Source organism: Protomyctophum bolini, assembly GCF_963924005.1.
Source record: "Protomyctophum bolini genome assembly, chromosome: 14".
In the NCBI taxonomy this organism is placed as follows: domain Eukaryota; kingdom Metazoa; phylum Chordata; class Actinopteri; order Myctophiformes; family Myctophidae; genus Protomyctophum; species Protomyctophum bolini.
This window is the reverse complement of record NC_137875.1, coordinates 42,355,127-42,371,020: the sequence shown is the minus strand read 5'-3', so window position 1 is coordinate 42,371,020 and position 15,894 is coordinate 42,355,127. Positions and strand designations below refer to the sequence as shown.

Genomic DNA, 15,894 nt, shown 5'->3' with positions numbered 1-15,894 from the left:
TGTGTGTGTGTGTGTGTGTGTGTGTGTGTGTGTGTGTGTGTGTGTGTGTGTGTGTGTGTGTGTGTGTGTGTGTGTGTGTGTGTGTGCATGCGCTACCTGTATCTCTATGTGTCTGGGGTTGTCTATGTACTTCTCAATGAGCAATCTGTCATCGCCAAAGCTAGAGGCCGCCTCCTGAGATGAGAACCGAAAACCTTCCCTGAACGAACACACACACACACACACACACACACACACACACACACACACACACGCACACGCGCGCACACACGAAAAAACATTGAAAGCATTATAAAGACACAAGAAGATGGACCTTACGGGGTATGTGTGTGAGAAGCCAAGAAAGAGAGGAGAAGTAATAGAAAACGGAAAGACAGTCAAGTACCTCGTCTCTTCATCGTTCCAGGAAATCCTCATTCCTTTTCCGCCTCCTCCTGCAGACGCCTTGATCATCACTGGGTAACCTATAGCATCACAACCACCAAATGCAAATTATTGGTTACCTAGCCAAATACAGCACCAAAACAACAAACTCATCAGTGTAAACGCAAACCATCATTTCAGTGTAACCTGGCCGCCGGAAATTAGTACGGGAATTATGTCATATGGCCAGCCTAGTCTTAACCTGACTCCGCCATTATTGGTGGCAGTAGTGCGTTCCTCCTCCTGCTTCCCATCCGGACTCTCTCGGGGCGGAGACGATTCGCTCCGAACCATTTCTGATCGGAAGCGGTATGCGGCCGCTAGAGGCGGGATCAACGCGAGACTGGTGACATGTTGAAGCGCACATGTAAACACACCTCAAAATGATTATGGGGATATCAGATTTGGTTGTGGATTCAATACTGCCGCAATCTCAGGTTAGCCAAGTCTATGGATTTTTCTTGATGTTTGTTTAGAGCACTTTAAACAGAGTATGTTGTTGTATTGTTTAAAGAAGTGAGGCGCTCCTCACTTCACACAAGTGTGATTTTCGAGGGCCACTAGCCCCTCCTATGCCCAGCGTCGTGTGTTTGTACCACAGACATTATTTGATTTGATGATAAGAGCGCCCCTCACTTCACACAAGTGTGACTTTTGTATCTGTTCTGTTTTCCTTGGGTAATGTAATAGAAGCTCGCTCATGTCACACGTCTTTGTGTCAGTGCGATCTGAGTCCGACCACACATACACACATACAGCGATTTATCTTTGGCCACTGAGTATATCGTTTATATTTATTGTATAATAGCAGCTATATCTGTGGTATAGCACACAGATTATAGCTAATCTGTGGGGTTTTTTTACTCTTACTGTACATTAGTGGTGGGATTGGTTTTAATATTTCCCAATCAACACTAAACAGGGCATGGAGCCTGTAAGAAACTCAGCAGGGGTCTCTGTCTGTCTGTGCCATAGAGTATTAAAAGGATAGAGACTAAACTAGCGCGAAGCTCCGCCCCCTCCGCTATTCATGTCAGTGGAAGTTGCTCAGTGGCGTTTTGAAGCACCCGGAAGGCTGCCGGAAGTACCGTCTTTTCGCTGATTCAGCATTTCACTTCCGCATTTGGACACCAAATTTTGGTGTCCAAATGCGGAAGTGCACCCAGAGTGCACCTGGGCTTTACATTGGGCGCTCGGTTGCACGGGGTTTCCTCGTCAAGAATCCACGGGTCCGCCTGCAGTCCTTCCTCTTACCACTAGGGACCAGCGCTTCAACATTGGAGTGCATAGCTGGCCCCTTGGTCTGTGCGCATGCGTTTTGATCTCTGTTTCCTGGCTAAATATTCTAGAGGACACCACAGTTCACACATTGAGGAACTACGTAATGCTGTCTGTAACACACACACACACACACGCTATTATATTAGCCCTTTTTTCTGCCAATGTAGTCGTCATGCTCATTAAACACACATTTCTGTGTTGCCACTGCTGTACAGTAACTTTCTCAACTGCCAATGGGGAGCCCCCACCGGGAGGATGTATAGTGCCTCTATCCTACTCCTCAAATTCAACAAACTCACTGTCCCAGCCCACGGGAGTCAGTAGGACAGTAGCCTCGCGTTACCAGACTGTTGCCTCCGCGATTTGGCAAACGCTTTATCATACAGTCTGGGCCAACGGAAGAGGTCTCATGAGTATGCGATAAAGCGGAAGTGGAGCCTCCTCTCCACTTCCGTTTCGTCTTCACAGTCGCGCAAATGTATTCTAACATAAATATAAATAATCTAAGGCTATAGCTTGTTGCTGTAAATGTAAAGATGTTTTTAAATATATTTTCGAGAACGGAAATGGCAACTTCCGTTACTATAGTCCCAGACTCTACATAGCATTCCTCTCAGCTCATGAGAGGAATCAAATCCTGCTCACAGCGTGCTCAGCGGTGTGACTGCAGCCATGTGGAAATGTTTGCTTTTTGTTTCATTCAACTTTCTCGCGCGCTTCTCGAACAACGAGCGCGTGGCCACCACGCACACGCGCTGCGTGCGTGGTGGCCAGGGGGGCAGTCAGACAGATTTTTTGTGAAGCCACTAAGGAAATGAAAGTTCATATAATGGCCTGTTGTGGCGCTATCATTGGGCTCAAAAAAACCCATAGCCCCATAGAAGTCCATGTATTTGGGCCCAACTTCACCTAGACTGTATTACCTTAATAAACATGGTCATGAATACTTTTCGCTTCCAGTCACTAGTTTAAAGTCTCATTTCTAATCTAGGATTGCATTTCTGGCTGTGCCACCGATACAAAGTGTCTTGTTTAGACATGTGTTTACTTACCAATCTCCTGAGCGATCTTAACAGCATCGTCAATCGTCTGCGACAAAGGGAGAGTTACATTATCACACACGTCAACAATGAAGCCCTACGACTGAATTCTAATGTACTAGATTTCGGTACGTTTTTGCACAATATAGTCTCTGACCAGGTAAAAGTTAGTATGCTTTCTCCCAAATAACTTAAATAGATAAAAGGAGGTAAAGGTAAATAAATACCACATATTTGTATGGGAGTCGGAAAAGAATCCCGTTTGTTTTCCAAGAGAAAGAGCTGTCTCCAGACTGTGTCCAGACTGTGTCCAGACTGCTGGTACAGATGTCTCTGTACCAGCATCACCACAACCAAAAAAATCTAAAACCTTTTTTGCAATGATGAAAATTGATTATATTCACAGTTCACACTATCCGTCCTTTTATGCGTGAATCTGGTTTGTGTCCGAGCATAGACATGGCAACGCCCCGCCTGCGATTGGCCTGCCGACACTGCCTGTCTTGACTGTCCTCCGAGACGCGAGGTTACTCCGTGGTGAGATTGAGAAATAAATAAAACAACAACAAGAGAATGACAGCTTGGCACGCGCGACAGAATGCAGCCTTGTAACTAACTTGTACGTTTTATTTTTGTAGAAGCGGCAAACCAATATTGTGTATGCCGTTTGCTTTGATTGAATAATTGATTGAACAATGCACTCCGCAATATGATTTAGGTGTGTTCTAATTGAAGTGTTGATTATCGTGTATTAATCTAATTTAGTGTAATAGTATTAGTTAACTATAAAGGGAAAATATACCTTTTTATAGTACAATAATGTTGTACACAATGTACAACAATGTACACAAACACTTTATTTTAGAATACGCACAAATCAAATCATATTACAGAGTGCATGTTCAATCAATTATTCCATCAAAGCAAACGATATAAACAATATTAGTTTGCCTCTCATCTTAAACTGTTTAGTAGCCATAAACGTCAAGACGTCTAATTGCCTATTAAGTAATGGATGCCACGGGCGTCAAGACGTCTTCCCTTGGGAATAAAAAAAATTAAAAATATATATTTTAAAAATATGGATGAAAAATTATTTTCATCCATATTTTGAAAATTCCTCTAATCTGGTGTACAGGTGATGACATGCACATTACATGCATAATAGAATTACAAATGATTTCTTTCTTTATAATGTGAGAATTGGCACTCAAAGCCTAAACTGGTGACCACCAGGTGGCGCTGTACTCCCACCACAGAGAGTAACCTTGCATCGGTAGGCCAATCACAGGCAGGCAGGGCCTTACCATGCCTATGCTTGGATGCAAGCCGAGAAAAAGAAAAAGGAGCGCTGTTTAGACGCGACACCTCCAGACATGGTTGTGATATGCCCCATGTACTGCTGTCTAAGGTGGAGGGTGTCATGCACCCACACATGACCAATTTCAGCACCCTCCTCCGCCAAAAGACAAGTCTTGTCTGGGATTGGGATATATCACAATCTTGTCCTGGAATCTCCGTCTGGTCGAAGCCCAATTGAAAGTTTATTTCAGGGCCAGGCTAAAGAGTGCTGTGCTGGGCTAAAGAGTGGTCAGGTGCAAGTGTCCATCCTTGACAGCTTCTCTGAAAATAATCAATCGCGTAATCTGGATTCATTTCACATCTATTCGGTAAGGTTCTTTCCGTGGTTATAATGAAGACTGTTATTTATTTATTTTAATGTTCCACTTGGCTGAAAAAAGCACACTGACCGGTGCCTTTCAAAAGGTGGTCATAGGTTTTAATTAATGATTGGACCTTTTTTTTTCCCAGGTGGATAGTGTAAACCAAAACTGCAGCCTACAGTGGAATTAAACACATCAAAACATTTCATTATAGGATATACATGTTATTAATCATTTGATCATTGTTTGGGTATTTTTTGTCTCAAGACAGCCCCAAAGGACAATGTCAGTGTATTAAATCATTCTAGCCACTAGAGGGCAGAGTTGGTTTCAATGCTTTCTTTACTGAAAGATCAGAAACCCTAGCGAGCGAGCACCACCTGGACAAGGCATTTGGAAGGCGCTCAGATCCAGCAACTCACATTATATGCAGTATAATGTTAGTGTAATGAACCTTTTGTCAACCAGCAACAGTATGAAATAATATACGCTGCAGAATATCCTAAGTAGCTAGCAAGATGTAAGGCAATAGTTACGCCTATTGCAACAGGTAATTGTCTCCACCAGCCGAATAGAAGGCATGGGGAGAGTATGTTTGCACTCCATCCATGTGTGTGTGTGTGTGTGTGTGTGTGTGTGTGTGTGTGTGTGTGTGTGTGCACTTAAATTTCTTTCCGAATCAGCTTCATGGTGGCGCTATAACAGGCCAATTCATGGTTTTTACCGGCTATAACTACACCGATCTGTGTGTACATTATGAATACACAGTTACGTGTTATATATTTATTTGTATTGCCCCGTTATACAACCACCAGTTTATAAATAATATTTTATATTACTCCAAACATCACAAACGCTATTATCCTGGTGGAGACCTGATTCTGTTTCAAAATGTTTTTAATCAACAATAATATTCCACAGATTGTTCATTTACATTGTATTGTTGTTACCCTGCGTTATTCAGAGGTCTGTAAATAAAGACACATTCAAAATGGAGCTATATTGCTGAAATGTGTAATTGAGCAAATGTTAACAAAGGTTTCCAATATCATGGATGTATGGGCAATATGGAGACATTATCCCATTTTGGGCGGGAAGTTAACCCCTGGCTTTTGGTGTTTTAAAGCATTATGTTATACTTTAGATATTGAAAAATAGCAGATCTACAAGCTTGTAGGTCTGCTATTTTTGAAAAATCGTAAAAATGCGGCACAAATCTTTGAATATAGGCCTATATTCTTTCAGAAGACTTTATTTTTTTTATTTTTTTTACGTCAGGTCAAAATGGGTTATATATTGTCATATTGACGATTGGTCCAATATGAAGTCAACTTAAATCACCAGCAGTCACTTCAGAGTCATTTTAAAGGCTCTCTCTTTTTTTTTATTTCATGACCCGGCAGCTGCTCTGCTGGGTCAAGAAATAAATAAGAGCCTACGAGGTCTTTTTTTGTTTACTGGATTCTGTTCAGAGCCGTGCCCCAATAAAAACAACCCACCTGTCTACATGGACGAGTGCTCGTATTCCTTTTTCAATTGGTATGAAGGCCATGCTTCCATTGAATGATGGAAAGTACTAATTTTCCCTTGAGGGATCAGGGATGATTGAGCCATGGATTACAGAAGCGGCTCATATGCGTATAGATAAATATAATATTGATGTTTTGCATTTGTAAGGTTTTTGTGGCCGTTTGCGTATGATGTACATATGTTGCTAGTAGTATGAATATGTTGCTGGAAGTAATGCTGATCATATACCAAGCAACGTTATCTCTAGGTTGCTATAGCGAGCGATAAAACCGGAAATGTACTGGAAGTGAAAGGTCTTTCTCCATCCGCCTCAATGTAAACAGATTTTTTTTTCCAAATGCATTCATCTCTGAATCTTTTCCCAGATTGCGTTTTTTGATCAAAACAATTATTCACGGCTCCATAACTACAGCACAGGTTACAAAATGTATGTTTTTTTTCAAAAAATAGCAGACCTACAAGCTCGTAGCGCGCCACTCGGTGGCGCGCTATGAGCTTGTAGGTCTGCTATTTTTCAATAGCTAAAGCATAACATGATGCCGACGACACCAAAATGGGTTCCCGTTCAGAATGGGTTAATTAATACCTGGCAGGGAATGTATTAAGATACCCGATAGCCCACCATAATAATAACCATAATAATCTGAAGCCTATTTAGCCTAATGATCCTATAGTCAATATTATATACCAGTATAAATCCGAGCAGTGTGTTAGTTAGTACAGTGTGTGTACAGTACGTGAATACCTTGACAACTCCATCAAAGCCTGGTATGACGTTGACCTTGGCAGCCTTGGCGATGAGCTTGCTCTCAATCTTATCCCCCATAGAGTGGATGGCGTGTGTGTCTGGGCCGATGAATGCCACCCCCTCTGCCGCCTTAAAAAAAAACACACACACACACACAAAAGCACGATATTATAGCGCTATAGACATTATTAACCACATGAACGCTAGCGTTCCAGTTCCGGGGCATGTCATACTGTATAGGTGAACATCCTGGGGAAAAAAGTAGGCAAACTAAAAAAAAAGCTCTACAAGCTCACAGTCACGACGACACCCTGTGAACTTGTAGATTGACTATACGGCATTTTTTCTCCCAAGAGATCCTAGTCAACCCATTAAAACCGGATGTTTTTTTTTTGGTGGCTTTCCGCCTTTATTGTATATATTTTCATGGAGGTACAGACAGTATAGGCTGACAGGAAATGGGGAGGGAGATGGGGAGGAGGAGGGGGGGGGGGGAAGACATGCCGTAAAGGCCGTCGGGATCGGGAGTCGAACCGGCGGGCCACACTGCCAGACTGGATTACCAGCCAAGGTGCCTTTTTTTTATCCTTTTATTTCCCGAAAAAGGTTGAGAGCGACTGATTTAGAAGGCATTTTGTAGAATCGGCCTCAGAACTTATGAGTCAAGTGTTATTTATTTTTTTGTAATTCAGCTGAATGAGTGAAAGTGACCACTGAGCAGTCAGATCAAAAGCATGTGTTTGTTGACGGGTTCACTGTTGCATCATCCAGGGATATACAATGCAAAAAGCTTTTTATTTTATTTTCCTTTTTATATGGAGAATATTCGAGGAAGAAAAAAAAGGCCTAATCATTTGTGTTTGATTTGGTGTCTTGAGTACTTGCGACTTGGGGGGCAGAATACACTGTCTCACACACACTCTCTCGCAGTCAGAAATATGTCCTCAGGGAGCTAATGACTAATTAGAGATCACATACATTAGCATGTTTAACTGCACTAGTATGGCCTCTGGAGATACAGGGTGACAGGAAAACAACCATTTTAAGATTACCGGTCTGAAACATTGAAATACGTCCTCATCCTGACCAAAATGTATTTATAGCAGACTGTTAATCCACCTAGCTATAAAATTGTGCCAATATGCCAACAAAAAAAAAAGTTTACTGAACGTTCCGTTTGGGTTTTTGTATTATTGTTCTTGGTGGGATAGAACTTTCTTACTTTTGTTGTAATGGTCTTGCTCGAGGCCAATTGCAAGCCAGTTGAGTGTGCTGTTGCTATGCAGATTGGATCCCAGCTTAGTGCTAATATAGCCCCATTAAAGTGAATGGAGCCAGCAGTTCCCATACAGGACAATAGACAGCAAACATCTGACCACCGTCACTGATGCATTCAGGAAATGTGAAAAATAAGGCAAGCTGGGGAGAAAAGGTCCTATAGCCTGAGGCAAAAGATCTAAGCAGTACCTAGTTACATCAAACAATCAATCTGTAATAAAGATAACATCTGATGTCTGAAAATATCCCTTTCAGTCTTATACTGCTATACATACAATATTGATTTTTGCTACATTAGCAGCAGTTCACCTTTTTCTGTGGCAACATAACAAATAACTCAAGAAAACTTCCAACAAACTTAAATAGAGTTAGATAAAACTCAAACTGCAAGGACAAGCAGGACAAAAAGAATTGCCTAAATGTATTATTATTTTAACACGGTAATGTTAATGAAATACGGAAACTGAAACTGTGAATCATCAGTTTAGCTTTATCTGAAATAAATTTCCATTGCGAGATTTGTCAGTTAATTATATTGCTTGTCCCTTACAAAAAACACACATACAGTGCCCCACCAATTACATAGTAGAAGGTGGAGTATGTGTGTTTTTGTCAGGCACAGTGATGTTGTGAATTTTCACAATTTAATCACAATTAAACTGTCTGAGCTGCCAATCTATCAGCCACAAACACTCACTCTGACACACAGACACAGTGTGCCGCCATTGTACGAGGTGCAAACACACAGCTGCTGGGTATTGACAATCACCCCGATGGGGGTGTTATGTTAGTGTTGGCTGTTGTATGGCTGTTTACGCTGTTTACTTAGCCTAGAAAAGACACCTTGACAATGGTTGATACCAGTGGATGTGGGAAGAAAAAAAAGTAACAACCGGGTCCGGGTGCAGTACTTTTTACCAAGGCTGAATGAGAATGCAACATAGAATACCGTTTGTGACTTACAGACTCTCTCGTGGCACTACCAATCCAGGAATTGGCTATAGAAAATGTATTTATGTCAGGACACTGTGCACATCTTTAGTTTAATGTCTCGATACTTTGATGAGTTGCCATACTAGCAGTCTGGCACTATATGAAATAATAGTGCCAGTAATTCCAACCTCAGCAAGACAAGTTGGTAATTATTGTACATAGGAGGCTAGGTGAGAAGGTTCAGTCACACGAGAGAGACTCGGCGTATAGAACCGCTGCTCCTTCGCCTGGAAAGGAGCCAGCTTAGGTGGTTCGGGGCATCTGGTTAGGTCCCACTGGGAGGAGACCCCGGAGCACTGGCCTCGGAACGTCTCGGAATCCCCCAGGAGGAAGTCACTAATGTTGCTTTGGAGAGGGAAGTCTGGAGCACTCTGGTGGAGCTTTTGCCCCCGCGACCCGACTACGGATAAGCGGCTGAAGATGGATGGATGAGGAGCACAATGGAAACAAGTCCTCAGGACTTTTTTTCCCGCCTAAATGTCTGTGCTGTATACAGTTCTTCTAACTAACAATGTATTAAATGAATCAATCAAAAAGTTCCTTGTATGTGCATTGTGCAAACATACATGCCAATAAAAAAAAAAAAGATTCAAACCGGGTTTGCTTAAACTCTTAGGAACCAGTAGCATGCTTATTTATGGCTTACACCGTGTTTTAATTTGAACAATATGTCCACACAGGCCTTCCTTTAAAATGAAAATCATTCCCAAATAACATACATAATCTTTCCTTTTTTACATTCAGTCAATGCATCACCCCCCACTCTATCCTCTATTCACCTTCAGGCTCTTTCTCATGCTAAGAGGGTCCTTACCCCCAATTTACCCCCGACACACACACACACACACACGCACGCAAGCCCAGGGCAATGCATATGGCCCCGGGGAGCGTTTGCAATGCGTAAAGCTGCACTAACTGTTTCCCCACTGTCTGACACACAGGGGGCCCCATTCAACTGCTAATGTTATGACATCTCCGTTTCCACACACACAGAAGGCCCTTGATGGCCATTCATACACTCTTTTACACACACGCGCACACACAAACAATGAAAATTGATGGCCAATTCACTGACCTGCCTCATACATAGCCACCGACTGTACAATACATACTGTAGCTCAAGTCGTAAAGCTAAAGGTAAGAAAGCATTGTGCACAGGACGTGTGTGATTAGCATTACGAGTTGCAATTTCTCATGTAAGCCTAAACTGGCCTCCCCTTTTTGAACACTACTGTAAGGCAATTTAACTACAGAAAATCATGACTTAAAATAAAAAAAATAGCTTCTTCACAGATGTGTACTATGTAGACTCTTAATTTCCATTTCCAGCCATTCGGTTGCAAAAAAAAATCTCTCTTTTTTTGAGGGGCGCTAGCCCCTCCTCCTATACACTGGTTTAATGTTTGTCTTTAGTTCAATGTTTGTTTTGTAAACACCATTGACAATCAAGGGAAAATGTAGTCATAATGTGCCATTTACGTCATATTGTCTCTTTATTGTTAATGTTTGTTTTACATCGCCACTACATCACCTAATCAACATGAGTTAGACTTTATTATATTGGCACCCGTCACTTCACTCGGACGGGTGTGATGTTTTTCAATCTGGGGACCGGGGGGTCCCAAAGCTAGCTTTAGCTAAAGCTAGCTTTAGCTATTGAAAAATAGCAGATATACAAGCTTGTAGGTCTGCTATTTTTGAAAAGTTGTGAAAATGTGGTGCAAATCTTTGAATGTATATTTCAGAGCGAACATTTTTAACTAAAGTATTTGCTTCTTGGGGGGTCCCTGGAACTACATATTTTGAGATGGGGGTCCGTGGCCCAATAGAGATCATTCTGGGGGTCCTTGACATGAAAAAGGTTGAGCACCACTGACATAGAAACATGGGTTTTTCAGATTTAGAATCTTTTTTTTAATCGACCTCAGTCCAAAATGGGTTAACCCATTCTGAACGGGAACCCATTCTGGTGTTAGCATCATGTCGTGCTTTAGCTATTGAAAAATAGCAGATCTACAAGCTCATAGCGCGCCACCGAGTGGCGCGCTATGAGCTTGTAGGTCTGCTATTTTTTTTAAATCGAACAACTGACATTTTTAGAATCTGATCTCCGGTCAGAATGGGTTCATCAGACCAGTGTGTGTCCAGTGGAAACCTCGTATAAATCTGATCTCAGGTCAGAATGGGTTAAAGTGGCTGTGACATCCAAAAAAGGAGGTACTCAGGCTATTTAATTAGCTAATAATTTGATGTCACATCTGGAATGTAAATCTAACCCAATGAAATTAACCGGGGTCTATTTCCCCTCGACCGCAACAGCTTCCTTGCGCTAAACCAGGAAGTGACTTTACATATGAATATATAAAATCTGTGCATATACAATATATAGTCCCCTCAAATATCTTACCAACATTGTTCAAGTGACATAGTTTGTTTATGCTTTTTTTTATTTTATTGGAATGACAAAAATCGCTATATCATTTTGCGTTCTGGGTCTCCCAGGCAGTCACCATGAACTTTGGGCTGGGTTTAGAGCATCTCAGTGGGGACAAAGGGGGCTTGGTGACCAGGGGAGATTGCGGGACTGCCACAACGCAACGGTTACCCTTAAAAACTTAATTTCATAGAAATTCATCATTTTCTACTGCCATATTTAGCCAAAACGCAAATGAGACATTTGCGGGACATGCAAAGTATTGCAAACTGCTAGCCTACTAAAGTAGCGAGTGCTCAGTGCGAATAAAATAATGTATTGCACTGAGACCACATGATGTACAGTAGTACATATGATATTTTTGGGCCATGTCATAAGACACTTTAACTAATACTTTGTTTATTGGGGTAATACTCTGTACTTGGTCCACTCTTTTCCCCCCCTCTACAACAAATCTCTTTTCCGAATGTACAGTATCTTATCTACTAGCTCAAAACGTTAGGTCCAACAGGTTAATGCACTGTACTCTCTGTACAGCGCATATAAGGCTATAGTTTATGAACTGACACCTATTTATTTCCAGCTGTGTCCCCCAGTGAAGTTTATTTTATCCTCTTTTTTAGCTTTCTGGGTTTGTGTGAACACAAACATTGGTGTGTGATTTTTGGGGGCGCTAGCTATCTCCTCCAGCTTTGTGAAAACACAAACTTTGTCCTACGCAAACATTAAATGCCATTGACAATGAATGGACAATTTTGAGTGTTTGTGTAACACAAACATTGAAGACAAAAGTGAGGACACAACTTGTGATTGGCCGGAATGAGATGTATAAGAGCGCCCCTCACTTCACACGGGTGTGATCTTTTTATAGTATCGTTGGCCAAAGCATGCGTCTGTGCACCCTAAAACATTTTTGAATTGTTCAACTAGCCAATCTACATTGACACGTTGTGAGCTTGTAGACTGGCCATTTTAACTATTCAATTTCTTTTTGCAAAATAGTAAAAAAAAAAAAAAGAGGCAAAGAAGTTTAGGGATAAGGGGTTTAGCGGTGACGAAAATGTCTTATCAGCAGCCTTTTGGCAGATCTTTGTTTTAAAGCCATCCTTCACCTTGACTATCACACCTTTAACAGATAACTTTACATCACAGAGGGGGGCAGACATAAGGAAAAGGGGACTAATTAGGAGTGTTTTGTAGCTTACCAGTCTCTTGGCAAATTCTTTATTTTCAGACAGAAAGCCATAGCCAGGGTGAACCTAGAGAGAGAGCGGGAGAGAGGCCCTCATCAGTGAATGGTTTGCAATGGATCTGAACACAGAATGACTTCTTTCCATCATCTCGCCGCTCATAGTCCCTCATTTCTTCCATTTGTTTGTCTCTTCTGCTCCCCTGCAGTCCAGCCTAAAGTTTACCAGCAAGGTACAAAAGACAACATTGAAACCCGAAACCCTTCAGCCCTTTCTCTCCCTCCATTGGACGCCTCTCTCATTCCTACTCTCCCCTACATTGCATTTCAACAGCTGCAATGACAAATCTAAACTCATTTGCTGCCTCAGGCTGGTAGATGCCTGCTAGTTAATGGCAAACCAACCACACACACACAAGTGTCCAGCGAGTCAAACACTTACTGTACAATGTGTTCCACTGAATCCACTGGTGGAACGTCCTCGAGCCTCCACCAATTTAGGCATTTATATTTATCCAGCGCAACTGACGGCCGAGGACGGTACACCAGGCTTTTCGCACGCGTTTGCGCATACACGCGAGCCCCGCATGCGCGCACTTAAAATAGGACTGGACCTATAAGTGTGTGCGCGCACGTGTGTGCGTATACGCGTAAACGCGGCCTGAAAAGCGTGGTGTCGCTCAGCTGTCACAGTAAGCAAGGTAAACACACACATCAAATGCATATAGTGTAATTGCCTCTGTAATAGGATCATAGGTAAACCAATAACTTAGCATCGGTCTTAACAGTATAGCATTAGAAATATAGGATAATAGGTCAAAAACTCTCGTCTAAAACTCCCAAACCTTTGCATAAGACCGCATGGTTGTCAAGGCTAGGTCCACCCATTCCAGACAGTCATCTCATTTACCAACTAGTGAACTAGTAGTAACCAATGAGGATCATAATGAACTAAACTAAACTCACAGTGTGATCTCATTTAATGCATTGTGCCCTTTTCTACAGCACACGTTAACCACTTAAACCCCAAGTTCCACTCCTTTCTCGCCTCACCAAAACATTCTTTTGCCAAACACCATAGAGTGACATACCCAGAACGGCAGGGTTCATGTGGTTAAAACACAATCCATGCCAGTACACGACAATGGAAACGCAGACCAGTGGCCAGCGTTTCTATTGTAACAACAATAACAAAATAAGACGCTAAATTACGTCTCCAATCAGAGAATCCATTCCCATGCAGAAGACAATATTGTTTCTACTATTCATTCATAATACTGCAATGCCTGATTTAGTGTTTCATCATTGTCTTGCAGATGCATGTTGTCCATCAATCAAAACTGCAATGAAGTTGTTGTAATTGATGGAAAGCATAACATGCGGTATTTCAGTTCAATACGCTGGAGCCTTGATATTGATATATATAACTCGTGGACAGACGGCTGGCGGCATGTGCTTACAGCCTGGGCTCCGGTGGACGTGACAGCACCCATGATGGCGTCCATGTTGAGGTAGCTCTTGTTGGTGGGCGCAGGGCCGACGCACACGGCCTCGTCCGCCATCTTTACATGGACCTATAGAGTCCAGCATATGCAGTATAAACACAATCACTGTATTGAAAGTTTCAGTTTCAGTCGGAACACACACCATCTCAACGGTCACATCGACACGTCTATTTAGACACACAAAGACCATATCGGTGTCACATAGGCTATTTGTTTATATTGTGTGTAACTAGAAATAATACAATTTAAAAAAAATCTATTTCCTGTCTGATTATAACCTCTCGCTAACTGTGTGGGCGCCACACACGCACACACACGCACACACACACACACACACACACACACACACACACACACACACACACACACACACACACACACACACACACACACACACACACACACACACACACACACACACACACACACACACACACACACACACACACACACACACACACACACACACACACACACACACACACACACACACACACACACACACACACACTCCCCCCATGCTGGGTGAGTGACAGACTTTGTCACCACAAGGATAAATCCTCATTAACATAAACATCTGGAACAACAAGGTAGCAAAGTTTGTTTGTGAGTGTATGGGTGGAGGGGGAGGTCCGCCGAACCGTTCCGTGGGTCTTTAGGAGGCCTTTCCATGCATGTGTGAAAAGAAGGAGGTACTAGGCCAGCCCCACTTACCATTCCAACTTTGCATTTGTCGCTTTTAAAAGACAGATATGCAAAGGGCTGATATGCAAAGACAATTTTTAGGCTAAATCTGTTTATGCATAGCGTGTGAGAAAAATGTGTTGAAGGCAGAGAACATTCTTGTGTGAGTTGGAAAGAGCAGCTAGATGTCAACTCACAGCACTAGAGTCTACATCGCTGTGCACAGCCACCGTCTTAATCCCCATCTTCTTACATGTCTTGATGACCTGAATGAACCATAAATACAAAACTAAATGTTAGACCACTAGACTAGATTGTTATAGGAGCAACACCATAGAACCATGGACAAGAAGAAAACTAAAACAACGTGCTGTTTTGCTGGGGCGTTACAGGTCTCAATATCAAGAAAGGACAATGAAGAAATGTGTATTTCACAGTTCTTCAGCTCTCATTACTACTGTAGGTCACCGTTATTCTGGCCGCAGTGGTTTTAATCACAAAATGGTGAATATGCTGCAGCCCAAAGAAAGTACTGTCTGAGCCGATCTCACCCTGCAAGCAATCTCCCCTCTGTTGGCTATCAGGATTTTATCAAACGTCTGTGGAAGGAGAAAACACACAGATTAGCTCTGCAACGCATTTCAGAAACCTCACTCCAACAAACCTCTCATATTCTCTCTTAAAGTTCAGTAGCTGTATTTCCACATTATTGAAGGACCATGCAGGCATGTTTAGCCCATTGACTACGACTCATGGTATACTTGACTTTACCGTCGATCATTTTCCAATGAAGGAAGCCATTGGATTCCATTCATTTAATAATGGTATATGAAAATCAACTTAAATACTTTTCATTTGAACTTTTTTGCAATAGTCAATCCTCAACACAAAATGTCTGGTTACTTTAACATCTTAAAGCAATTTGTAAGTAAAAAAGTATAGCTGAAAATAGTGACTGGAAGCTAATACAATTCAAACACATATTATTACTGATTAACTACACAGTGATATTTCGCCCCAATTTGAGTAAATTATTCAGTACTAGTTGAGCAATGTTTTTAATGGCACTGGAGATTTTTTTTTTAACAAATACCAAATCAAAAAAATAAAGCCATCAAAAAAAAT

General features: G+C 41.9%; 1 protein-coding gene across 1 annotated transcript in view; it reads right to left on the bottom strand.

Moving 5' to 3' along the window:
* The window catches only part of pcca (propionyl-CoA carboxylase subunit alpha), a 29,000-nt gene that overhangs the window by 10,883 nt on the left and 2,223 nt on the right, over window positions 1–15,894 (bottom strand). The window contains exons 3-10 of the mRNA XM_080781829.1: window positions 15,321–15,368; window positions 14,967–15,035; window positions 14,041–14,154; window positions 12,597–12,650; window positions 6,684–6,815; window positions 2,757–2,793; window positions 386–464; window positions 97–199 (exon numbers count right to left, since the gene is read on the bottom strand). Coding sequence (XP_080637955.1) covers window positions 97–199; window positions 386–464; window positions 2,757–2,793; window positions 6,684–6,815; window positions 12,597–12,650; window positions 14,041–14,154; window positions 14,967–15,035; window positions 15,321–15,368 — 636 coding nt within the window. The remainder of the gene's footprint in view (window positions 1–96; window positions 200–385; window positions 465–2,756; window positions 2,794–6,683; window positions 6,816–12,596; window positions 12,651–14,040; window positions 14,155–14,966; window positions 15,036–15,320; window positions 15,369–15,894) is intronic.